The sequence below is a fragment of the Diadema antillarum genome, unplaced genomic scaffold (assembly GCF_040938485.1).
Source record: "Diadema antillarum isolate AM-2024a unplaced genomic scaffold, OU_Dant_1.0 seq00001199_RagTag, whole genome shotgun sequence".
Taxonomy (NCBI): domain Eukaryota; kingdom Metazoa; phylum Echinodermata; class Echinoidea; order Diadematoida; family Diadematidae; genus Diadema; species Diadema antillarum.
In genome coordinates, this window is record NW_027271993.1 from 446,503 (window position 1) to 466,865 (window position 20,363).

The 20,363-nt window shown below is 41.4% G+C and overlaps 1 protein-coding gene across 1 annotated transcript in view; it reads right to left on the reverse strand.

Annotated features, from left to right (window-relative positions):
* LOC139744627 (hydrocephalus-inducing protein homolog) overlaps positions 1-20,363 on the reverse strand; it is an 88,966-nt gene that overhangs the window by 40,590 nt on the left and 28,013 nt on the right. The window contains exons 28-47 of the mRNA XM_071655057.1: positions 19,579-19,743; positions 18,597-18,806; positions 17,512-17,733; positions 16,588-16,854; positions 16,034-16,206; positions 15,268-15,541; positions 14,577-14,771; positions 12,635-12,655; positions 9,982-10,128; positions 8,875-9,114; positions 8,019-8,232; positions 7,161-7,364; positions 6,275-6,439; positions 5,133-5,387; positions 4,107-4,438; positions 3,140-3,323; positions 2,097-2,241; positions 1,419-1,502; positions 706-963; positions 15-187 (exon numbers count right to left, since the gene is read on the reverse strand). Of these exons, the coding sequence (XP_071511158.1) occupies positions 15-187; positions 706-963; positions 1,419-1,502; positions 2,097-2,241; positions 3,140-3,323; positions 4,107-4,438; positions 5,133-5,387; positions 6,275-6,439; positions 7,161-7,364; positions 8,019-8,232; positions 8,875-9,114; positions 9,982-10,128; positions 12,635-12,655; positions 14,577-14,771; positions 15,268-15,541; positions 16,034-16,206; positions 16,588-16,854; positions 17,512-17,733; positions 18,597-18,806; positions 19,579-19,743 (3,928 nt within the window). The remainder of the gene's footprint in view (positions 1-14; positions 188-705; positions 964-1,418; positions 1,503-2,096; positions 2,242-3,139; positions 3,324-4,106; positions 4,439-5,132; positions 5,388-6,274; positions 6,440-7,160; positions 7,365-8,018; positions 8,233-8,874; positions 9,115-9,981; positions 10,129-12,634; positions 12,656-14,576; positions 14,772-15,267; positions 15,542-16,033; positions 16,207-16,587; positions 16,855-17,511; positions 17,734-18,596; positions 18,807-19,578; positions 19,744-20,363) is intronic.

The following is a 20,363-nucleotide window of genomic DNA, read 5'->3' on the forward strand; positions in this document are numbered from 1 at the left end:
GCCTGGCACTGTACCTGTGGTCCTGTCCCAGCGAGCCAGTATCTTGTCGATATCCTTCATGCCATGCTCAAAGGCCTTGAAGCGGTTGGTAAGCAGCATCTCTGCCTCCTTAGCAGGGTCCTTCTCCACCTCGGGCTCGACCACCACCTCGTTGGAGATCGGTCGTCCCTTGTCCTTCTTCTTTTTCCTGGGAACAGTATGACCGATCAATTTTGTGTCATATCAAGAAGCAGTAAATCACTCATCTATCTTAATTGTATCTACAGTAAAGATTTCATTGTCAAGTCACCTAAATACTGATTTCTTTTTGTTTATAAAAAAGGATAAAGTTAGAACATTGGTCATGACTAGAACTGAGCCAACAATACTCTCTTGATTAATCATTTGGGTTTTGTTGTTCTTTGTGTACAAGCCAGAAAATTGCAACAAGCTGTATAATCAGCAATGAACATTTTAAAATGGGCTGGCAATACTGACAGCCATCACTACATTTTGATAAATTTCTTCACATTCTGCGGCGAAATACAGCTGGTAGTAAACTGTTGGATCTAAGTTGTTCCCATGCAAAACCAATCTGTAGCATTCCTGTCAATGCAAAATCCTCTGAGCTGGACACAAAATGAGACAATTTGAAACAAGAACTCTCTTATTGAACATACACATGTAGTTTTTTGAGGATAGCAGGAGAGAATAAGTTTCACATACTTTGTCCCCTCATCCTGGGGCTGGTCACTGCCGGCTGTCCCGTGGGACTCCGGCCGCTCTGTGGCCACAGACTGCACCCCCTTGAGGGCATGGTCAGACATGGCCGAGGGGTCCTGAGGGCCCTTCTTCATGGCCACCTGGCTGGTGGTCAGGGCTGCCTTGCCGTCCTGGCCCTTCTTGGCCTGGCCCGGGCCCAGGGCCCCACCACCTTTGGTGCTATCCTTGTCGCCCTGCTTGCCTCCTTTCTTCTTCTTAGCTCTGGGAAGTACAAAAGAATAAACCAAATACAGTCATTTTGTATGACTCATTCTACAACTACACCTAAAGAAAAATCAATTACCTTTTCTTCAGTCCAAGCAAATACTCTTCAGCTATGAAAATCAGTTGAAGGCACCAGTCCTATAATTTTTCACACTTAAATGCCAAATATATTTCTCAGTGGTGTTCTCAGGAAATACCAGGAACTGAAGATACTGCAAAACCAGAAACATTTGCAGCTTGAAACTTTTGCCACTTGGGATCTGACGACCTTTTGCGCAACATGAAGCTTTCACAAATCGCCATTAGCAATCAATGCATTATGTAAACTGACAAACACTTTTCACACGCATTTTACTTTCACGAAACTTGGCTCCTCGTGCAATCTACGAAAGTTTCATGCATGGAAAAATGTCTTGTTTTACAGTAACAAGAACTGAAATAGAATCTCTTACTTGTCATCCTCCAACTTCTTCTCCTCCATCAGGGCCAGCAACTCCCTCTCTTTACGTTCTCGCTCAAGACGCTCCTCCATTTCCCTGTGAGAAAAAGAAAACATCAATTTGTTGCAGCTGCGATCTCAGGGAAAGAGTGACATGGTATGCCGACAGTGAAAAAACAATGGTAACATTACAATTTCACAGTAGAAATTACATTGCAATGTATTTTGGCTCTATGTTTTAAAATTGAACAATAGATTACTCAAGATAGTTGCATGATGAAAATTTGCAGCTGTCATACCAAAATTCCATCTTGTTTACCTGACAATTACTGGAGTAAATGTATGCTTTTTTGATCTAAACTAGCAGAGAATTAATCAAACTCAGAGTGTCAAAAGACCATCTGTCAGGCAACTATCATGAATTTGAAAAAAAAATGACTCTAGTGCATATACAACAGGATGGTGTTGAATGTGCAGACATTGGTGCACAAAATGGCCAATTCTTACAGCATTATTTACTTGGAAAAAGCTGCCTTTCACAGCTCTCAAGCAAAATGATTATATAGCTTGCATATTCTTATCTGAACAGAAGAGAGGACTTTCCAGTTACCAAAGTCAATGAGCGGAAACGAACGACTGGATTTGATAGTAAAGTCAATGGTTGGGAAGAGAGAAAAGACAAAGGTCTCACTTCTTCATGAGTCTCTCTTTCTTGGCCTTGAGTCTCTTCTGGTCTATCTTGGCCTTCTCCTCCTCACTCAGGGCATCATACTCATCCTCAGACATCTCCTCCAGACGCTGACGTTCCAACTCCTCCTCCTCCATCTCTTGTTGCTCTGAAAAATTGGAGACAAATGGCAGGGGATGGTATATGGGTGTAACAGGGTTAAGTTTCATAAAGCCAGAAATACTCTTCTATTAGATGGCAACACTTGTGAATGATCACCATTGGTTTTATTGTTGTTGTTTTTGTTATCTTTGGTCAATTACAGAGAAGTATTTGATTTATCAAATCATCAGCAAAGTCCCATAATCTAGATAATGACACCAGCAGATTACATGGAACCTGAGTTGAGTTGTTTTTATTGCAACTAATTGACCTACCCTTCAACATAAATAAATACTGATCATTCAGTCTGTCTAGCAATCAGGTTGTGGGTTTGAATCCCATCGGAGTATGTATGGCCCATGATTATTTAAACCTGAATTACCCGAATTATTACCTATAATGATGCCCAATATAAAGTCATTTCATCATGGCTATACTACTCAAAAAAAATGAATAATCAGTGTCTCTTCATGTCGACGAAGGGTAATTTGTCAATTAGTTGCAACATGTCACTTGTTGAAAACCAACAAGTGTCTAAATCTGTGTGAAATGATTGCCCACACACAGATATATACGGACACACATGCGCACCGTCACTCACAAAGCAACACCCCCCCCCCCCCCCCCCCCCCCCCCCCGAAAATCAATAAATTTGAGCACAGATTCTGAAATCTCCTTTTGGTGGGTGTAGCAACCTACATCTCATTTCTGTGGGCATGGCAACCTACATCTCATTTGGGTGGGTGTGGCAACCTACATCTCATTTTGGTGGGCGTGGCACCTACATCTCATTTGGGTGGGTGTGGCAACCTATATCTCATTTGGGTGGGTCTAGCAACCTACATCTCCTTTGGATGGGCGTGGCAACCTTACATCTCCTGTGGGTGGGCATGGCATCAACCTACCTTTCTCTTCCTGCAGCCTCCTCTCCCTGGCCTGCAGCACAGCCTGCTCCAGCTTGAGGGTGACAAAGTAGATGTATTTCCTGTTGTTGAAGGCCTTGAGGAGGGCCTTGGAGGTAGCTGTCTGGTTGGGGCTAAACAGGGTCTCCATGCCATCAAATACAACACCCTTGTGGCAGTCGTTCAGCTGTTGTTGAAATCAAAGAATGTGATATTTGATATTCTTTCCCTTTTGTTAATCTGTCCTAATCTGGCATGCATGCTTACATTTAATGACTTCTTTGTAAAATCCTCCTCTATCTATGTTGCTACATTCTGTGTTTTAATTTCTTCCATTAATTCCACCTAACCTTAAATGCACCATACAACATACTCTCTTTACTTCCATTTTTTTTTCCACTGGCATGCCATTTCCTTTCTTATTTTGGTCCTCTTTAGCCTGTATGCTGCAACTATTTTGCCCTTCTGTCTATCTTATGCTACCTTAGTCATTTTCCAAACACTTTCTCTAGACCTGAAAATGTACCTTTCTTTTAATCAATCATCCCCTATTTGCAAAGATACATTTTGTCCATCCATCATTCTCCACTAATAGGGAACTTTAGATTTTCGTGATGGGGACGTTCAGAGGAAAAAAAACATTTTCTGAGCATGCACAGAAGCACATGTCAAGTCGATCTATTTTCAGCTTGCGTGGCCTGAGTTTTTCACTACGCGTACTGGGCTATTTTTTCGTCCGCACAGTTTGCAACGTAGAGAACTACTTCATGCACCGATCATATGGGGCCCCCATTTTATATTTTATAAGTTGCGTCTCAGCGTAATCTAAAGCTGCTTTTCAGCATGACGCAGGGGAGAGGAGAACGTCCAGCGCAAGCGTCGTCTCAAACGTCCACGAGTCAAAATCTAAAGCTCCCTAATATGCAGGCATACCAATCTCCATCCCATCTGTCAATCTTCCCCTTCATACCTGCATGCGCTCCGCCAAGATCTCCACCAGCAGCTCCTCTGGCAGGATGCAGCTCATTAGCCCCTCCTCCCCGGCCACGCTGGCACTGACGCTGAGCCGGCGGGCGATGGGTGCAGCCGGGGGCGGGCTGGAGGACAGCTGGGTGGTGGTGTCGCCCTCCTGCTTGGCCCCCTTCTTCTCCTTCTTGTCTGCCTTCTCAGGCTTGGCTCCGCCCGTTGTCGTGGCGCCGTCGTCCCCGCCCACCACGCTGAAGGCGGGCTTGTGGCCAGAGATGGTGCTGGTCTTGCGGTTGCTGATCACCGACGGGGCTCCACCAGCACCCATCACTGATCCTGATGACATGGAAAGATGACAATAAGATTAGTTCTCCACCATCACTTGGAGTTAACAAATATATTCCGTGGAACACTCACTGCAATTATGAATTACTTCACAAAGCACCTAGTAACTCTGAAATTGATCATACACAGTGACTGTCTCAGTTTGAAGTCAATTATTTTCTTCATGTCCTTATCATGAAGTGTAAGATACTCATGTGATTTTGTATGCAATGAATGTACACGTGTATAATCAATTAGAAATGCTATTTAAATATGACTTATTCATCATGTTCACATAGTCAAAGATTCAAACCCAAACATAGTGCCTATATAAATATCTATAAGAAAATATAAATGAGTTGACTCAAACAGAGCACAACATTGACACAAGGTCGAAAGAGGTTATGATTAATTGATAGCAGGAGATTGAAGACCATATGCAAGATTACTTCAAGATTACCAGTTACTTTTCTACCAACTCTAGATTTTAAGCAATATGTATTAAATGAAAAAAAAAAAAGGTATAAAACCAGGCACGAGCTTCAGGATATCAGAGAATTAAATTTTGATGACTTAAACAGAAAGCAAAAAATGCACAGACTTAAAGTGCAAACACAATGCAATCAACATCTTATGAGGTAACAAAGGTAACTATGTTTTCATCAAACGAGTAAAACAGAGATATCATATTGCATATTTCCATTACCTGAAGCTGCTCCGAGTCCCTGTGTGTGTGCATGGACCGCCTCCATGCTGAGGGCGCCCCCAGTGCCGTGGGCCTGTCCCTCGCTGCCCTCTCCCTCTCGGGCCAGCTGGGCCCGGGCCATCTGGGCACACATCTCTCGGGCCTTGAGGCCCGCCGGCGTGTTGCCGTTGGAGATGGCATCCAAGACCACACTGTCCACGGTCAGCAGAGCAGCCTCGTAGTGCTTGGCCAGGGCAATGGATGTGGTCGTCTTACCTGCATATTGATGTGGTTGAAAGATGTTACTACTTAAAGAGAGTAAAGTATTGTATACAACTAACATGAGCTGTCTAGCCACTACTGAAATTTTAGGCTGTAGATTATATTTCATAGCGTTGTATGCACTTCATGGCTGCCTTCAATGATACCATAAAATCAAAACTTTGCTTTTGAAGGGTAGGTTTTTGTACACAAAGGAATTTCTCCAAAATATGTTTCACACATTCTAATATACGTGTACTACTGTCACAATACTACTACATTATCTCCATTGTTTTTGAAGGCATGTAAACTCAGGTGATGATCATTGCATATTGCAAGTGTCTGCCACATCAGTGGATTTCTGATTCAATGGCAAACTCTCAAATTCAGAATCTTGATTTTCCATATAGCCACTATAACCTGAAACATTACAAATCATCATGTGGATATACGTATCTTGGATAATACATGGCACTCTCATCACTAACAGGATACCTAATGCAATCTGTCAGAGAACAGTGTGCAGTCCCCGTAACAACCTTTATAGCAGAGTATTTATCCTCTAAGATTGACCTCCACACCTTATCTATATTCTGAAAAGACAAACCCCAGAGAGGCATCCTTCTTTTCTTTCTCTCTACTGAAATTGTACGAGTGCATATTGTCTTGGTGATATTTTGAAGGGCTCAGCAGTGGTTTGTCGCATTACTGCAGTGCTGATAGACTGGCATTTGCACAAAACATGTGGTGTTATATTTCATTTCAACACGTAATGCACTCTTCCTCTGGAAAAATAACAGATGAAAGAATAATTGGCTGAGGAAAGGACTAATACACAGATTACTGAAGTGCAGGTGGCAGAAAAAAAAAAGAAGGGGGGTAAAGAATGTGAGATATCTTACCAGAGAGGGGTGCTCCATGGACCACCAGGGCCAGGCCACGCCTCCTCATGGCTGCCTTGCCCTCTGGGGAGAGGTCGATGCCAAGGTGCCTCGCGATGGAGGCCGAAACGGGGGTCACCTCGATGAGTTCACCCACGCCCACTGTGCTGGCAGTATCCTTCTTGTCTGCAGTGATTATACAGTATGTACAGGGGCATGAGCTTCTTATTAGACATGAAATGTGCATTAAATTTGTAAGGAGTTTATTATCATTATTTTCATTACCATCATCATTATCATCATTTACAATTCCAGAGCTGCTACCATTCCCATTTCATTGCCGGACATGCACTCTGAAACATGTACAGCAATGCACTAACAGATTAAGGTAAAGGTTTTGATAGGATCCCACTATCTGAAACTCTTTTTTTTTTTTCTGGCATTCAACAGGGGCTCATACAGTATAGAATGAAGTGAGCACACACCAGTTTGGGTTAAGAGGGATATACAGATGTATTAATTCCTACTCTATTTCCTATTCAAAGCCAACATTGCTTCAACAAATCACGGATAACATATGACTGGGCAAATGACAGACTGTGAGATCCTTGTGACAATATCTTTTTTTTTTTCATTCATTTGATCTCAAGAGTGCTGGATATACAACAAAAACAGCACCCCCAAAGAAATGCAAATCATGGGCTGGGATCATGCTTGAAGTTCCAACAATCCATCTCTCGCCCATGCCAACACATTCATTAAGAGAGTGCATACATACAACTGAACTACAGGACAAAGTGAAGGCTATTTTCAATCAGAAGTTCTCAAATTTCATACAAATGCAGAGTTAACATAGCTTCAAAAAAAAAAAAAAAAAAAAAAAGATGAGAGAGACAGACTGCCCCACCTTGAGTCTCATCCTCCCCTTGCTTGTCACCATCAGGAGGGGCGCCCTCTACAGCTGACTTCCCTCCATCTTTCTCCCCATCTCCCACCACTGATGCCTGCTGCCCAGCATCCTCCGAGGCCAGCACGGTAGGCGGTGGAGCTGGCTGGTTGGTGGGTGCTCTGGACGTGGCTGCAGAGCCTGGCACTGCTTGGCTCTCATCTCCTGAAACAGCACACAGGGGCGTGGTATCAAATAAAGGGGATTCAAACACTCACTGTTAACGGCGAGTCATACCACACCCTTCCGCGTTGCTGGAATCAGATGGGGGGTATAGCTAAAATGCAAATGCCTCCCGGCCAGCCTTGTTTCAAAGTGCATTTGTGACTGGGCTCTACAGTGGCGCTTTTGCATACTGGCAGTACCCAAATTAATGAAGTTAAAGCAAACAAGTACAGATGAATTGGACCTAAGATATGAGAGATATGGAATTTATAACATACAACATCACTGTGCTTATATGATTAAAGTTATGAATATGTCTGAAAAGCTTGTAATCCAAGGTAAACATAAAATGACTACAGAAGTCAATATTCTGCATTTCAACATGCAACACAAATCTGACAATTCCATCACAGTGGCTGATTTCTTGTTTGTTTTTTAAATGTTGCCATGATCATAGACCTGCAGATCTTCAAATGTAGACTGACAATTAGGTACATAGAGAAAGACCACACAGAGTTTCCTGAACAAGAACAAGAGCCAATTTAGAGCTGATTTCAGCAATGGACCCTCGTGTTACTGCTGGAAACTAAAGAACATTTAGTGTCAACAATATTTTGAAGTAGTGGTTCCCAGAGGTTTAACAAGATTTCTCACCTTCTACTGTAAGGGTTTCTGCAGCAGCAGCTGCCGCTGCCCTGGCAGCCAGCTCGGCCTCCACCCTGGCCTTCTCCTTCTCCTCCTCTTCCTCCAGTCGTCTTTTCTGTTCGTCAAAGAAGTCGGTGATCTCTGAGGGGAGCTTCTCTCCAGGGATGCGGGGAGGGAGGAGCAACGTGCCGTGCTCATCGTAATCTTTCATCAGTCGCAGCATCTGGTTTTTATGGGTGGCAAAGCAATGCAAGTCTGAAATTAATCACCGTCTTCTATGCATATGTACATTATATCTTCCTTTCAAATCTGGAGGACAACCTAAGTCAAGATACAAGCATCATTAGAGTAACCGTACCAGGACAATTACCCCCTGGCTAAGTACTGATTAGTAAAAGGGTTAGAGTAAAGATTAGGGTTAGGTTTAGGGTTAGAATTTGGGTTTGGGTTAGGGTTAGGATTGATTAGAATTAGGGTCGGTGGAAGGGAAAGGGGTAATTGCCCATGCACAGGGGGTAATTGTCCTAGAACTCAGAGTTACACTGTATCATATTGCATTACATCAACACTTGCACAATCAACAGTAAAGGGGGGCGATTCTTGTAATTACTGGTCAATAGCTGATCTGCCAAGAGATTGTGGAATTTTGAAAACTGCTATTCAAACCAAAGGAAATTGGACATGGGCCTATAGCACAAAGAAAACTTAAGCTGATACTGTCAACAATTGGATTGATCATTCAAAACAAAACAAAACAACAATATACACAAAACAATGTTGTTTTTTTAAATGGATGGTTGAAAAAGAATGAAGAGATAATGTGTTAAGAAGACACAAAACATTGATTGTAACAATGTCAACCAACCTTTTCCTCATTAAGATATTGCTTGTCAAACTCCAGAGAGTAGAACTCGATGGGGAAGGAGCAAGGGTTCTTGACAATCACATCCTTCTCATCCCCCGTGCTGTGGGGCAGGATGGGGCCAAACTCCAGAAGCGACTGGCTCAGCTCCAGCCTCGGCTCCAGCCCGATGCCGGTGGCCATCATGGTCAGTCGCTGGCTGCTCTGGTTGATGCGGAGCGTCATGCGGTCTGAGTAGAGTTTCTGTATGGAGGGTAGTACAGTTGCTTACTGAATGACTAGGGAAGGGGTCTCGCCACATTCTGAGCTACCAAAAATTCTATTTGTCAATGGGTCAAAAAGATCTTTATATGCATCTCATGCAATGGTTTTGCATGGACATTTAAAAATATAACAGTGTCATTATCCTGGCAAATGCCAATTCGTACTCCTGGACTCCTACACACAAATCATTGATACTGTATATGCCATATATTTAGCAAGATTTTCATTTTTGCAAATTTTGCAAGTCAGGCGCTTTTCGCGCGCAAATTTAACAACACACAACAATATCTGGACTCTGATCCAAACATGAATGCAAGGTGTACAAGTACATTTCTCCGTCTACTGCGGTACGTACAACAACAACTGCAAATTTCACCACTCGCAAAATTATTTGAAAGTCCAGATTCCTTATAAATTAGTCTCACTAAAATACATGGCATGTATAGCAGTCTTCAAATTCTCTTTGTATAATTTGTACTGTAGAGAATTCATAGTAGCAGGCATAACAAATTTTCAAAGATTCAAAGAAGACCATTTTGTAAAGTTTACATCCCATATAAAATCTTCAGCAAAGTGGCGGTATCATCAGCTTTCAGAGCTGGGCAAGCAGTTCAGTAATTCTGTTCAGCTTACATAGCCAGCTGATGACTTCACTCAATAATAAAAAGGCAGTTTCACAAAATTTCAGACATCTAAGGTGTGACACTATATCTAGAGCTACAAAATTTTAAAATCACATTAAGATACTATGGGAATGACACAAAAAATCACTGAACAGTTACAAACTTTAAGATTTTGTTCCAGAAGCCACAGAGAATATGAAAGGAAGCTTCAAATATCACTGACCTCTTCAGTGGGCATAAACTTGACTTGTACGTTGACCCTCTGACCCGGAAGCAGCATACCGGTGGGAGGCATCATCTCAAAGTTGCGGGGCATGGCTCTGGCTGGCTTCAGCTTCCGTCGCAGGTGGAGGGGCATGTGTTTGTCCACCTGGAAAATAATCACACATTCCTGAATTCAGTCCACTGTGCAAGACAGTTGTGGGTCAGAATCTCATACTTCACAGAGAATATCTTGAAGAATGTGACTAATTAAATGCATATCAATCTTTCCTTTGACATGACTGCATTACATAACATAAGTAATCTAAATTCAAGAGCAGCATATATGGAGAAACAGCATATATTTTGCATCGCTATACATGTAACTGCAGGTATATTCAGTAACAGTGCTATACATGCTACAATGGTGATAAAGCAATGGTCTTTTTTTTAAAACCACAAATCGGGGATGACAACCTTGTAAACAATACTGCAGTATTCTGAGGGCTGAAGAGGAGCATTTTTGGTGGAAAAACAGCATTTTTACCTTTCTTGCAATAGACCCATGTGGCTATTCAATTTGGGAAAAACTTTATTTTCCATGAGACTTATTTCATCTTTAAACTAGATATATTGCTACGGCTACTGATATGCCTCCGCCATAATGCATGGTTCTCCTAATAGGTCTATAGTACAATGTCTTGACAATGTGTGATGACAGTTTCACACAATTGGCAAAATATTAAAATGACAGGTTTGACACAAATGTGCTGAATGTTCACTTTCCTAGAACTAGGTTCAATTGGATGAATGATTAAAATGTCAGAGTGCAGGTATTTGGGGAACTGATGATTTTTACTTGACTTTTGACCCTTTTATAAGTTTATGCATTGAGTAATTTTCAAGGTATTGAGAAAAAGTATAATTTCAGTATCAAATGGGAAAATAGCATTATCTAAACCTGGCCTTTGACCTTTGACCTCACAGTTCCAAAGAGAATCACTGTTAGGTTGAACATGCATAAATATGTAAGTTTCATGATGATACCTTGAGTTACTTTCGAGATATGGAGGAAAAAGTGCAATTTAGCACTTTCACTTGACCTTTTACCTTTTGACCTTTGACCTTTTGGCAAGAAACTTCCCCAAAAATATATATTGGGTAATACATACCATACATCAAGTTAAAAAAAAAAAAACCTTCAGGCATATTGCATTTTAAGGAAAGTAGTGATATTTTGAGGAGTTGACCTTGACCTTTGACCCCCTGACCTTTGACCCATGACCCCCAACTTCCCTAGATAATCACTGCCCATCGGTACAAGCATATATACTAAGTTCCATGAGGCGCCACCTTGAACCATTTGCGAGATATGGAGAAAAACATGAAATTTCAAATTTTTTTTCACAAAATGACCTGTGACCTTTGACCTTTGACCCTGTGACCCTAAAATCCACACAAAGTATTATCCCCCAAGGATATACCCTCTTACCAAGTTTGATGTAAAACCACCACACGGTTCTTGAGATATCGACAAAAACAAAACGGGACGGACGGACGGACGTACGTACGGACGGACGTACGTACGGACGGACGGACGGACGACCCGAAAACATAATGCCTCCGGCCACTTCGTTGCGGAGGCATAAAAAGTGGAAAGTATTGAAAGAAAAGTAACAGTTGGCATCTCTTACAAATACACGCAACTGAGGATGTTTTGTTGTTTCTGGAGGCACAACAGAGGACAGGATATTCAAGCCATGCCTGTTACGAGAGTCTGCTTTCATGAATATGGTGGTCATTCAATGCCATGCATAGAACTACAAAGCTTGTATATTTTCTACACATGCTTGAGGGCTATGCAAATAGAATATGTCTTGCCAAACTACCACATTCAGTGTGCTATAATGCTAAAAGCTACATCAGGGGTCAAGATGAATACTTGTTACAAGCAAACCTGTCTTACAAGCAAGCCTGTCTTTACTGAATATATCTAAACACATCAGTTTAAGTTTAGTTATTCAAGCAAGAGAAAACATTAGGATGGTTAGTAACTATCACATATGTATTTAGATGTTGGCTATCAAATTCAATCCAACTATTCAATCAAATTTGTGTTAGACTGTATCCATTAAAGTGTAAATTTGTACTCATATTATTTCATTAGGTGCTTCATTCTAGGACACAAGTGTACTTACAGAGTTTACAAGGATACAAAGGGTTCTACTGTGCTAACTGTTTAATTTACAGCCTTATTTTTGCAAATTAATTTCTCTTTGCTTACAAAAAACAAAGTTACGATTTCAAGTCACTTATTTCCTTTTGATTGGAAGACACAATGATTACTAGTATTTCACAAAGAAATTAGACTGCTATACACAAACATTTTCCTGGAAAATGACAAACAAACACCATGATTACAATTTCATTTATGTTACATATCTATTTACTTTGTCTCTGCCACATCATGCTACATGTTGCATACCCTGGTTTGTGACATGCCTTGCACTTTACAATGCAAGGTGGGAATATGGCAGACACAGCAAATTTCAAATGCAAAGCCACAGCAAAACAGCACTATATACAGCAACATCAATTATAAAGAGGAAAAAAGAAGGGAAATGTGCAAATAAAGCCAGGAAAGGAAACAGAAAAAAGAAGCTTTGCCAAGATACCTTCATCTGCTTCTCCAAAGCCTGGCGGATGCAAAGGTACCGTCAGGAGATAGGGACACAAGAATATTTCTCTCATTTTTTTTTTTCAAAGTGACTTTAATTGTCTTCAAGATGATTTCACAGTAAGGAATGCTAGAAACCTGCAATTTTAAAGACCCGGTACAGTGGGGAGGAGAACAGTCGCCCAATTGAATTGATCTTAAAATTCTCTGCCCGGTGGGAGTACATTTGAAAGCCATGCCTTATGCAGCCTGCTTGCCCATCAGCAACACAAAGTATATTGCACTGAAGTGAAAGCTCATTACAATATACGTTTGATTCCAGTTGAGATTCTTTGGCTGTGTGTGTACTGACATAGAGATCAGTGATGAAGCTACACACACAATTTGTTTCAGGGATTCTTTGATAAATCCAAATAGGGCCAGTCTCCCCACTGCACAAATCCCCACGCTACACGGGTCTTTAAAGCTGTCCACATCACACACTTCACACAGATTCTCGAGGGTGACTTCCCAAACACACGAATCTACTGGATTAAAGGGGCACTATGAAAGTATACAAGTGGAAAAAAATCCTCGGCATCAATTGTTTGCCATGTGTTATGCACAAAGTCTGAATGTGATCTGAGAAGGTATCAGATTCAGATTCATTCAGATTCATCTTTATTGGTCTCTGATAGTATATCAAAATTTTGTTTCCATATGTTTACAATAATGTTACAAAAACATTTATGAATCAGCAACATTGAAGAAGCTGCAGGTTCAAATACAGATGATATAATTCAGGAAAAATGGAAGAGCCGGTCTATCAAGGCAACCATCATTATCCATTTTCTTATTATTCCCTTTTTAATGTATATTCCTTCACAAGAAGTGAGTCATGTGGAAATTGAAACATAGTGTAGACAACTTACAGCAGAAAACTCTGTGGCTTGTAACATTCGCAAACAAATCAAACTGCAAATTCATCAAGTGTTTTATAAAAAAGCCACATATTTGAAGAGACTCTGGCATTGCTTTGAACTTCAAACACACCAATCACGTTCACCTGCAAAATGTGCTCACTCACACATTACAACAATGACACTTGATCAGTGGAATAACACATCACTGCCGCACACGGGCACTCTAAGCACAGACCCTTGCCTCTTCCTCATGCCATGAATGTTGTGATGAAAATGCCAGAGCTATTAAACACTACATCTACGGATTTTATTCCTGTCCGCTCTTTAACGATAAAGGCATGCTTGCAAATTTGGACATTATACACTAGTCAGCATTTTAAGTTATACTCCTCTATCATTAATCTACTAAAATTCAAGAGAAAGAAAAGGAATGACAAATCTAAACGAGATGCCTGCAGCACCCTTCATGGATGGGGGCAAAAATTGTCACAGCGTTTTTATCTGAGAAGTTTTTAATCATGGTTTGGTAATTGATGAAATACATTCAGTTTTGCATCTCTTCACATTTCGAACCATTATGTAAAGCTTTCTATAGTTGCTAAGAGAGAAAACTGCATAACTTTCAATTTGAGCAAGTCTTATACCTTCTGTACACAATATTTGTGTGTTGAAATGTTATTTACAGCCATTGCATCTCCATTCCTGTCTCCATGTGATGAGGTGTGTGCAAACACACTCCCACACACAAACTCTCACACAAGGAAAATAACATAGATAATTCAAGCACAAAATGTAATCGTGATGAGGATTCCTTGTTTTGTTGAAAGGGAACTAAATGAAAGTGTACAAAAACTATTCAACATCTCAGTTATCAAACATTTTGTGAGATGCGTCAACAATTTAACATTCACGTTTTGATTGGACTTTTGTGAGAACAGGGCACAAATGTGCATCAGGCCAAGACAAACAAAAGAAATGACTCGCAAGAAAATAAAACTGACCACAAGCTATGGTGAGGCAATGTCCAAGCTCACTAACCTGTTTCTTCTCTTTCTCAGTGGGCAGAGATGACCATTCACACTTGACCTCCTTGTGGTTGTGCAGCTGGACGGTCACCACCTTGCACTGACCACACTGGACCTCCCCAAACTCCAAGCAGTCCGTGGAGATCTCCATGTCTGGCATTGTCACACAGGCCCTCAGCCGCAGGAATACACACGGTCCATTGATAATCTGCAGTGGTCAATTCAGTGGTTACACAAGCAAATGTCAGTGTCTATGCATTCCACAAGTGAGTTTAAAGATCTGGGGCCTGTTTCATAAAGATTGAGCGCAAGTTGCGATCAATCGCAAATTGTGTTTCCTTTAACAACTTTGCAATTGATCGCAAGTAATAACGCTCAATCTACTGACAGTTATGCTTGATTTTTCTTGAAATCAAGCATATCTTTACGAAAAAGTATGAATTATGCTCAATATTGAACTTACGCTCGATTCACCAAGTTACGCTCAATAAATCAAGCGTAAGATCAATTGCAACTCTTTATGAAACAGACCACTGGTTTCTCATTGACTAATCAAAGCTACATGTTTTTTCTTTCAAGGCTTTTGAAATCAAGGATGTTTTTACATATTATGTCACTTAGTTTGTAGAAGAGGAAATGAATAACTTGACATTCCCTGCAATTTATGACTAGATCTACACTTCAAGGGAGTACACATGACTCACATTGATTGGGACAAGAGCCTCCACATCACCCAGTCCCAGGTTGGACCCCAAGGGGTCAAAGCTGACCCTGAAATCCACTGTCTCGTGGTCAGGGAACCCCGGCAGGTGACGCACTCGGTCCAGCTCCACGTTGAATCCCGACCCTGCCAGCGAGGCACGGTCAGCAGCGAAGGACACGGAGAAGTAGCCCGTGTTGGTGGCTCGGATGATGTGAGTACGCACGGTGCCCAAGACGACATAGCCGAAGTCCAGGACGTAGTCTGGCAGACGGGCCCTGGGAAACAAATATTTTCCTCTGATTAGTAATATCATCTAGGCATCTACTGTAAATGCAGAAATTTTTGCAGCTGTAAAACAATTTGCGCATATTTCACGCTACTTTTGGTTAGAGCGAATTCTAAAACCAGCAAAAATATCTTCACAATTTCATCTGCACGTTTTGAATGGATTGACAATTGCACAGTGCGAATTCATACAAGAACTCACAAATATGTTTTTGAACTGCTGAGTGCGAAAAATTAATCGCGTAAAAATATTGACGTATACAATAATTTACTCTTGAAAAGTAATACAAAATAGCATGCTGGGAAAGGAGAATAAGTATATTGGGTATGACGTGCATTTCTTCCAGAAACTTTACAATTTTTTTTCCTTGGACCTATAATCATGAGCTTCCGTAGTCTCAAGGACATGCAGTGTAAAACATGGCAAGCTTTCGTGTTGCAATTTTCTACAGTGAGAATGGCTCTATAGAAGTATGACTTACTTGGCCTTGACGTTCTTCTTGCTCCTCGACGTGGTGATGTTGGCCGTGAGGGCAGCGGGGGTGTGCTGGGCCTGCAGAGAGCGGGCAGTGTCCAGCTGGACATCGATGGCAAACTCCTTGACCAGCAGCCGCTCCACCTCCAGCTGTAGCTCCAGTTCAGAGGGGAACTCGTTCTGTGCGCGAGAAGGGATACCATTCGAGTCAATTCAATTTTAATGATTTCATCCATGCATTTGACATAAACTGCACATGCAATTATGAGTCCAGGATATTACAATAAAGCCAGTGGCTTTAAAATTGTGATTGCCTTTTCGTAGAATACAGCACAACATGAAATAGCAAAATATGGCAAAACAAATGTAACAAATCAAACACAAAATAAACAACACAAACAGATACACCCAGAAGTAAAAATTTTTAAAAAGGATTAAAAGAAGAAAATAAAAATCAATCAAATATAAATAAAACAACACGTGACAAGGGATACCACAACAATGGACTGCACAGGTATTCACTGTGACATCATCATCATCATCACCATGGTAACCACATACCTGCAGGGACATGATGGACTTGGCGTCCTCCTGCGAAGGGTCCCTGGGGGTGGGGGAGGGGATAGGGGACCCTGCCCCTCCTCCCGCCCCTGCCCCCAGGAGACTCTTCTTCTTGATGTCACGGCCCAGGTTCTCCTTGGCCTCCTTCATCAGGGAGGCGTAGAGACCGTCCTCGTCCGGGTAGCGGGGGAGGTCAAAGGAGACGCGGGGGAAGACGCCCTCACCGTGCAGGTTGATGGAGTCGGGCTCAAAGTGAGCTACTTGGATCTGCAGCAGAGGAATGCCAGATGGTGACAACTTGAGTTAACTGACACAAAGAACAACTTGAAAATCGCCAGAAAGAACAAGCTCAACCTATGGTAAAAGCTATAAATTGTGTTTTTTACTGTTGACCGTTCTTCTAAAGGGACATGCAAAAATGAAAGCAGCATCTTTACATTTCCAAAGACCCATCTGTTTTCACAAATAAAGAATAATGAATTTTCATTTTGTTACTGTAGAAATACAGCACGAAATGTATTTCTTAAGTCTAGGAGAGTAATTACAGTCTTGTTATGTATCCCTGACTTCTACAATGTGCATGCAAAGCGCATAGAGAATTAACTGATGATTATCATGCGATGTATAAATTACAATTATTCTCATCATTCCACGCAATTCAATTCAATTCATTTATTCCACATGCTACAAAGAATAAACAAATCTATCTTAACATATTGCACACCCCATTTCCAAGGAAAATAGAAGAAATAGACAAAAGATATACATACGTAGCACATGAGGGAATCAGAAAGGCCATATGAAACCTATTATGACTGCATCCTTACATAGAGAATACAAAAAAGGGATGTACACTGTATAGACTGTTGGTGCTCTCAGAAGGTTGTTTCAACAACAGAAAACACAGATATCTCTGTGACTTACCTCAAAGCTCTTGTGGAACTTCTCCGGATACCCCGGCAGGAACTTGACCAGCAGCTTGAGCTCACTGTAGGCCTCCACGTGGCCCGTGTGGGGCGTCATGACGGGCACCCCGGGCACGGGCCGGGTGTTGGTGGACGGGTCCATGTTGAGGGCCCGGAAGTCAAAGGCCACCTTGCCCGTGTTCCTCAGGGTAATCTCAGCCATGCACACATGGTCATACATCTAAGAATGGGACATGGGATTGGATGTCACATGTTAAATGTGTTTTGTCTGTTCTTTGTTTTTAATATTTTGTTTGTTTATTGTTGCTTTTTTTGTTAACAGTGTGTGCAACTTTGAGCAATATCGGTACAGGCATTAATTTTCAAAATTCTCAAACTCGGTCAATCAAACTGATTTATTGCTGCTAAGGGGGCACACCAAAGAAAGAGTGATTATATATTTTAGAGAAGATGAACCAAAACAGAATGCTACTTGACACTCTACTCTTTACAAAAACGCAAAGAAAATGGGGAGAGGGTGGATGCTGTACGCTAGGCGGAATCTCACTGCTGAACACCTGTGTGATCAGAGGATACTAATATCATCATTGACAATGATCACGGCGAGAAAAGTATTTCATTCATAACTCAATGCAATGCACTGCATATCATAAGACAAACATTGGCTCATGGTCATCTTCATTTCTTCTTGTTTGGAAAGAGGGAAGGAAAGCTATGTTTTTATTTTAGAAGTAAGATAAATGTCAGTGTGCCTATCAGGTACTTCTCTCATTACATCATTAAAACTTTGTGATGGATAATGAAGTTTCACGCATGAATATCATCAACACTGTTTCAGAATACTAAGTGCATTATGCACACACCAGTATAAATGGGAGAAAAATTCATACATTGTAGTGTCACGACAGTATCATCATAAAAACAAACAAAAATGATCAAACATTCATTCAGGCCACAGTGCTTTGATCATGATTAGGTTCACTGGATAAAAGTGAAAATAAAAGGATGGCTCTATGAATGAGTAAAACTCTAATTGTTACCAGTCTACTAGCAATGGAAATATTCCTTGCAAGTAAATCTCACCTGCTTGCCATAGTCTATGTCCTTGAGGTCAAACTCATACTGTACGACAGATGCTTCACCCTTGAGCTCCAGCTCATAACAAGGACCTCCCTCCACGTGGCACAGTGCCCTTGCTTCAGAACCGATTTCAGCATGGCCATAGAAGGTGAAAGTGACCGTGTCCGACTCGCCGGGTAGGAGGGTGCCATAGAGGGGCAGAATGTCAAAAACCTGCACGGAGGAAGTGACGTTTATGATTAAAAGTTTCATTGCATTCCACACTTTACTCATTAACACCTCTCTCTGTATTCGCATATGAAAGTCCTCTTTCAAAAGAATAAAATCCACAATGAAAACAAATAAAGTGTCCAATGGTATTCAGTGACAACTGATCTTGACATATCATCAGAAAATAAATGCTATTTCCATTGCATCAAATAGATAATGCCAGCAAATTTGTCAAAATGACTGAAGTAAAAAGAGAAATAGAAAATGGTTCATGATATAACTGCCCCTGGTTATCTAAGCACTATGATCACAATCAGTACTACCTACATGGAGACTGTTGGATGCTAAGATCTTATTGTGCCTTTCATACCTTACAGGAAAATCAATGGAGGTGGGGTTTTTCTGGTATTTGTTGTTATTTCTTGGCTCCCTTCATGGTACTTATAAAACCAACAAGAAGGGAAGTGAAATTTACGATGCTGCCAATTTTTTATCTTCTAATGGAAAGAAAGTGAAATGATACCTCCAAATGTTTTACAAAGGGAATTCAAACTACTGAAAATTGCTGGGAGGCATCACTGAGTGAATGCAAACACAGAATACGCACTGCTATGAATACTGCATTAGATATGCTTGAATCTGGAATCCATGACACTGCTCAGTGACAAGTAAACAAGAGTGCACTGCGTGTTGTGGTACTCAAGAGCCCTTATTGGCACTTCGCATCCATGAATGTGACAAAGAAAATAATTATGTAATAGCATTCAATCTCCACCTCTTCGATGCCGACTGCAGTAGGTTCAGTGATGGCTTGGATGTACTGGAGTTTGTTGAGCCGTTGCCTGGCTGCAGTGCCTGGTCTCAGGATGGTGAGGGGTGTAGACGCCCTCACTGTCTGCACCTCGTCCTCAGCCAATGGAGGTTCTCGCTCACTCAGAGGCTGTTGGGAGTAGTGGAATGAAAGTCGGAATGAATACTGCGCCTACAGTTTATAGTGGCAATTCCTACGCAACAAAGAAATACCAAGTACAAGTAATAACTATTTCGCGCGTCCATGCACTCCTCAAAAGAATAGGCATTCATCCCACTTAGGCACTTATTATCAATGGAGATTCCATGATCAGTGAAAGGGGCCTGTACATGTAGAAGCTGTTTAACGATTTCGATATGAGAGGATCCACTCACATTTCACCATACCAGACAATCTCCTTATCACATTGCCCTTTCACTGCAAGTACCCCTTACACCCTCTTACACCGCTGTTGCTCCCGGCTATGAGTGTTTAATAACCCTGTATATCATAGCGAAGACAAAGTCAAAGCATACATCATATCACAGATGCTCACTATCAACAACAACAACAACAACGACGACGACGACGACGACGACGACAACAACAACAACAACAACAAAAACAACAACAACATCAACAGCAACTACAACAACAACAGTGACAACAACAAATGACTCCATAATATCTGTCTGTAAGTGACGTGGGGGTAAAATACCTGTTGAGATTCAAATCTCATGATGCAATGGCTTGCTAGGCCTCATCACGGT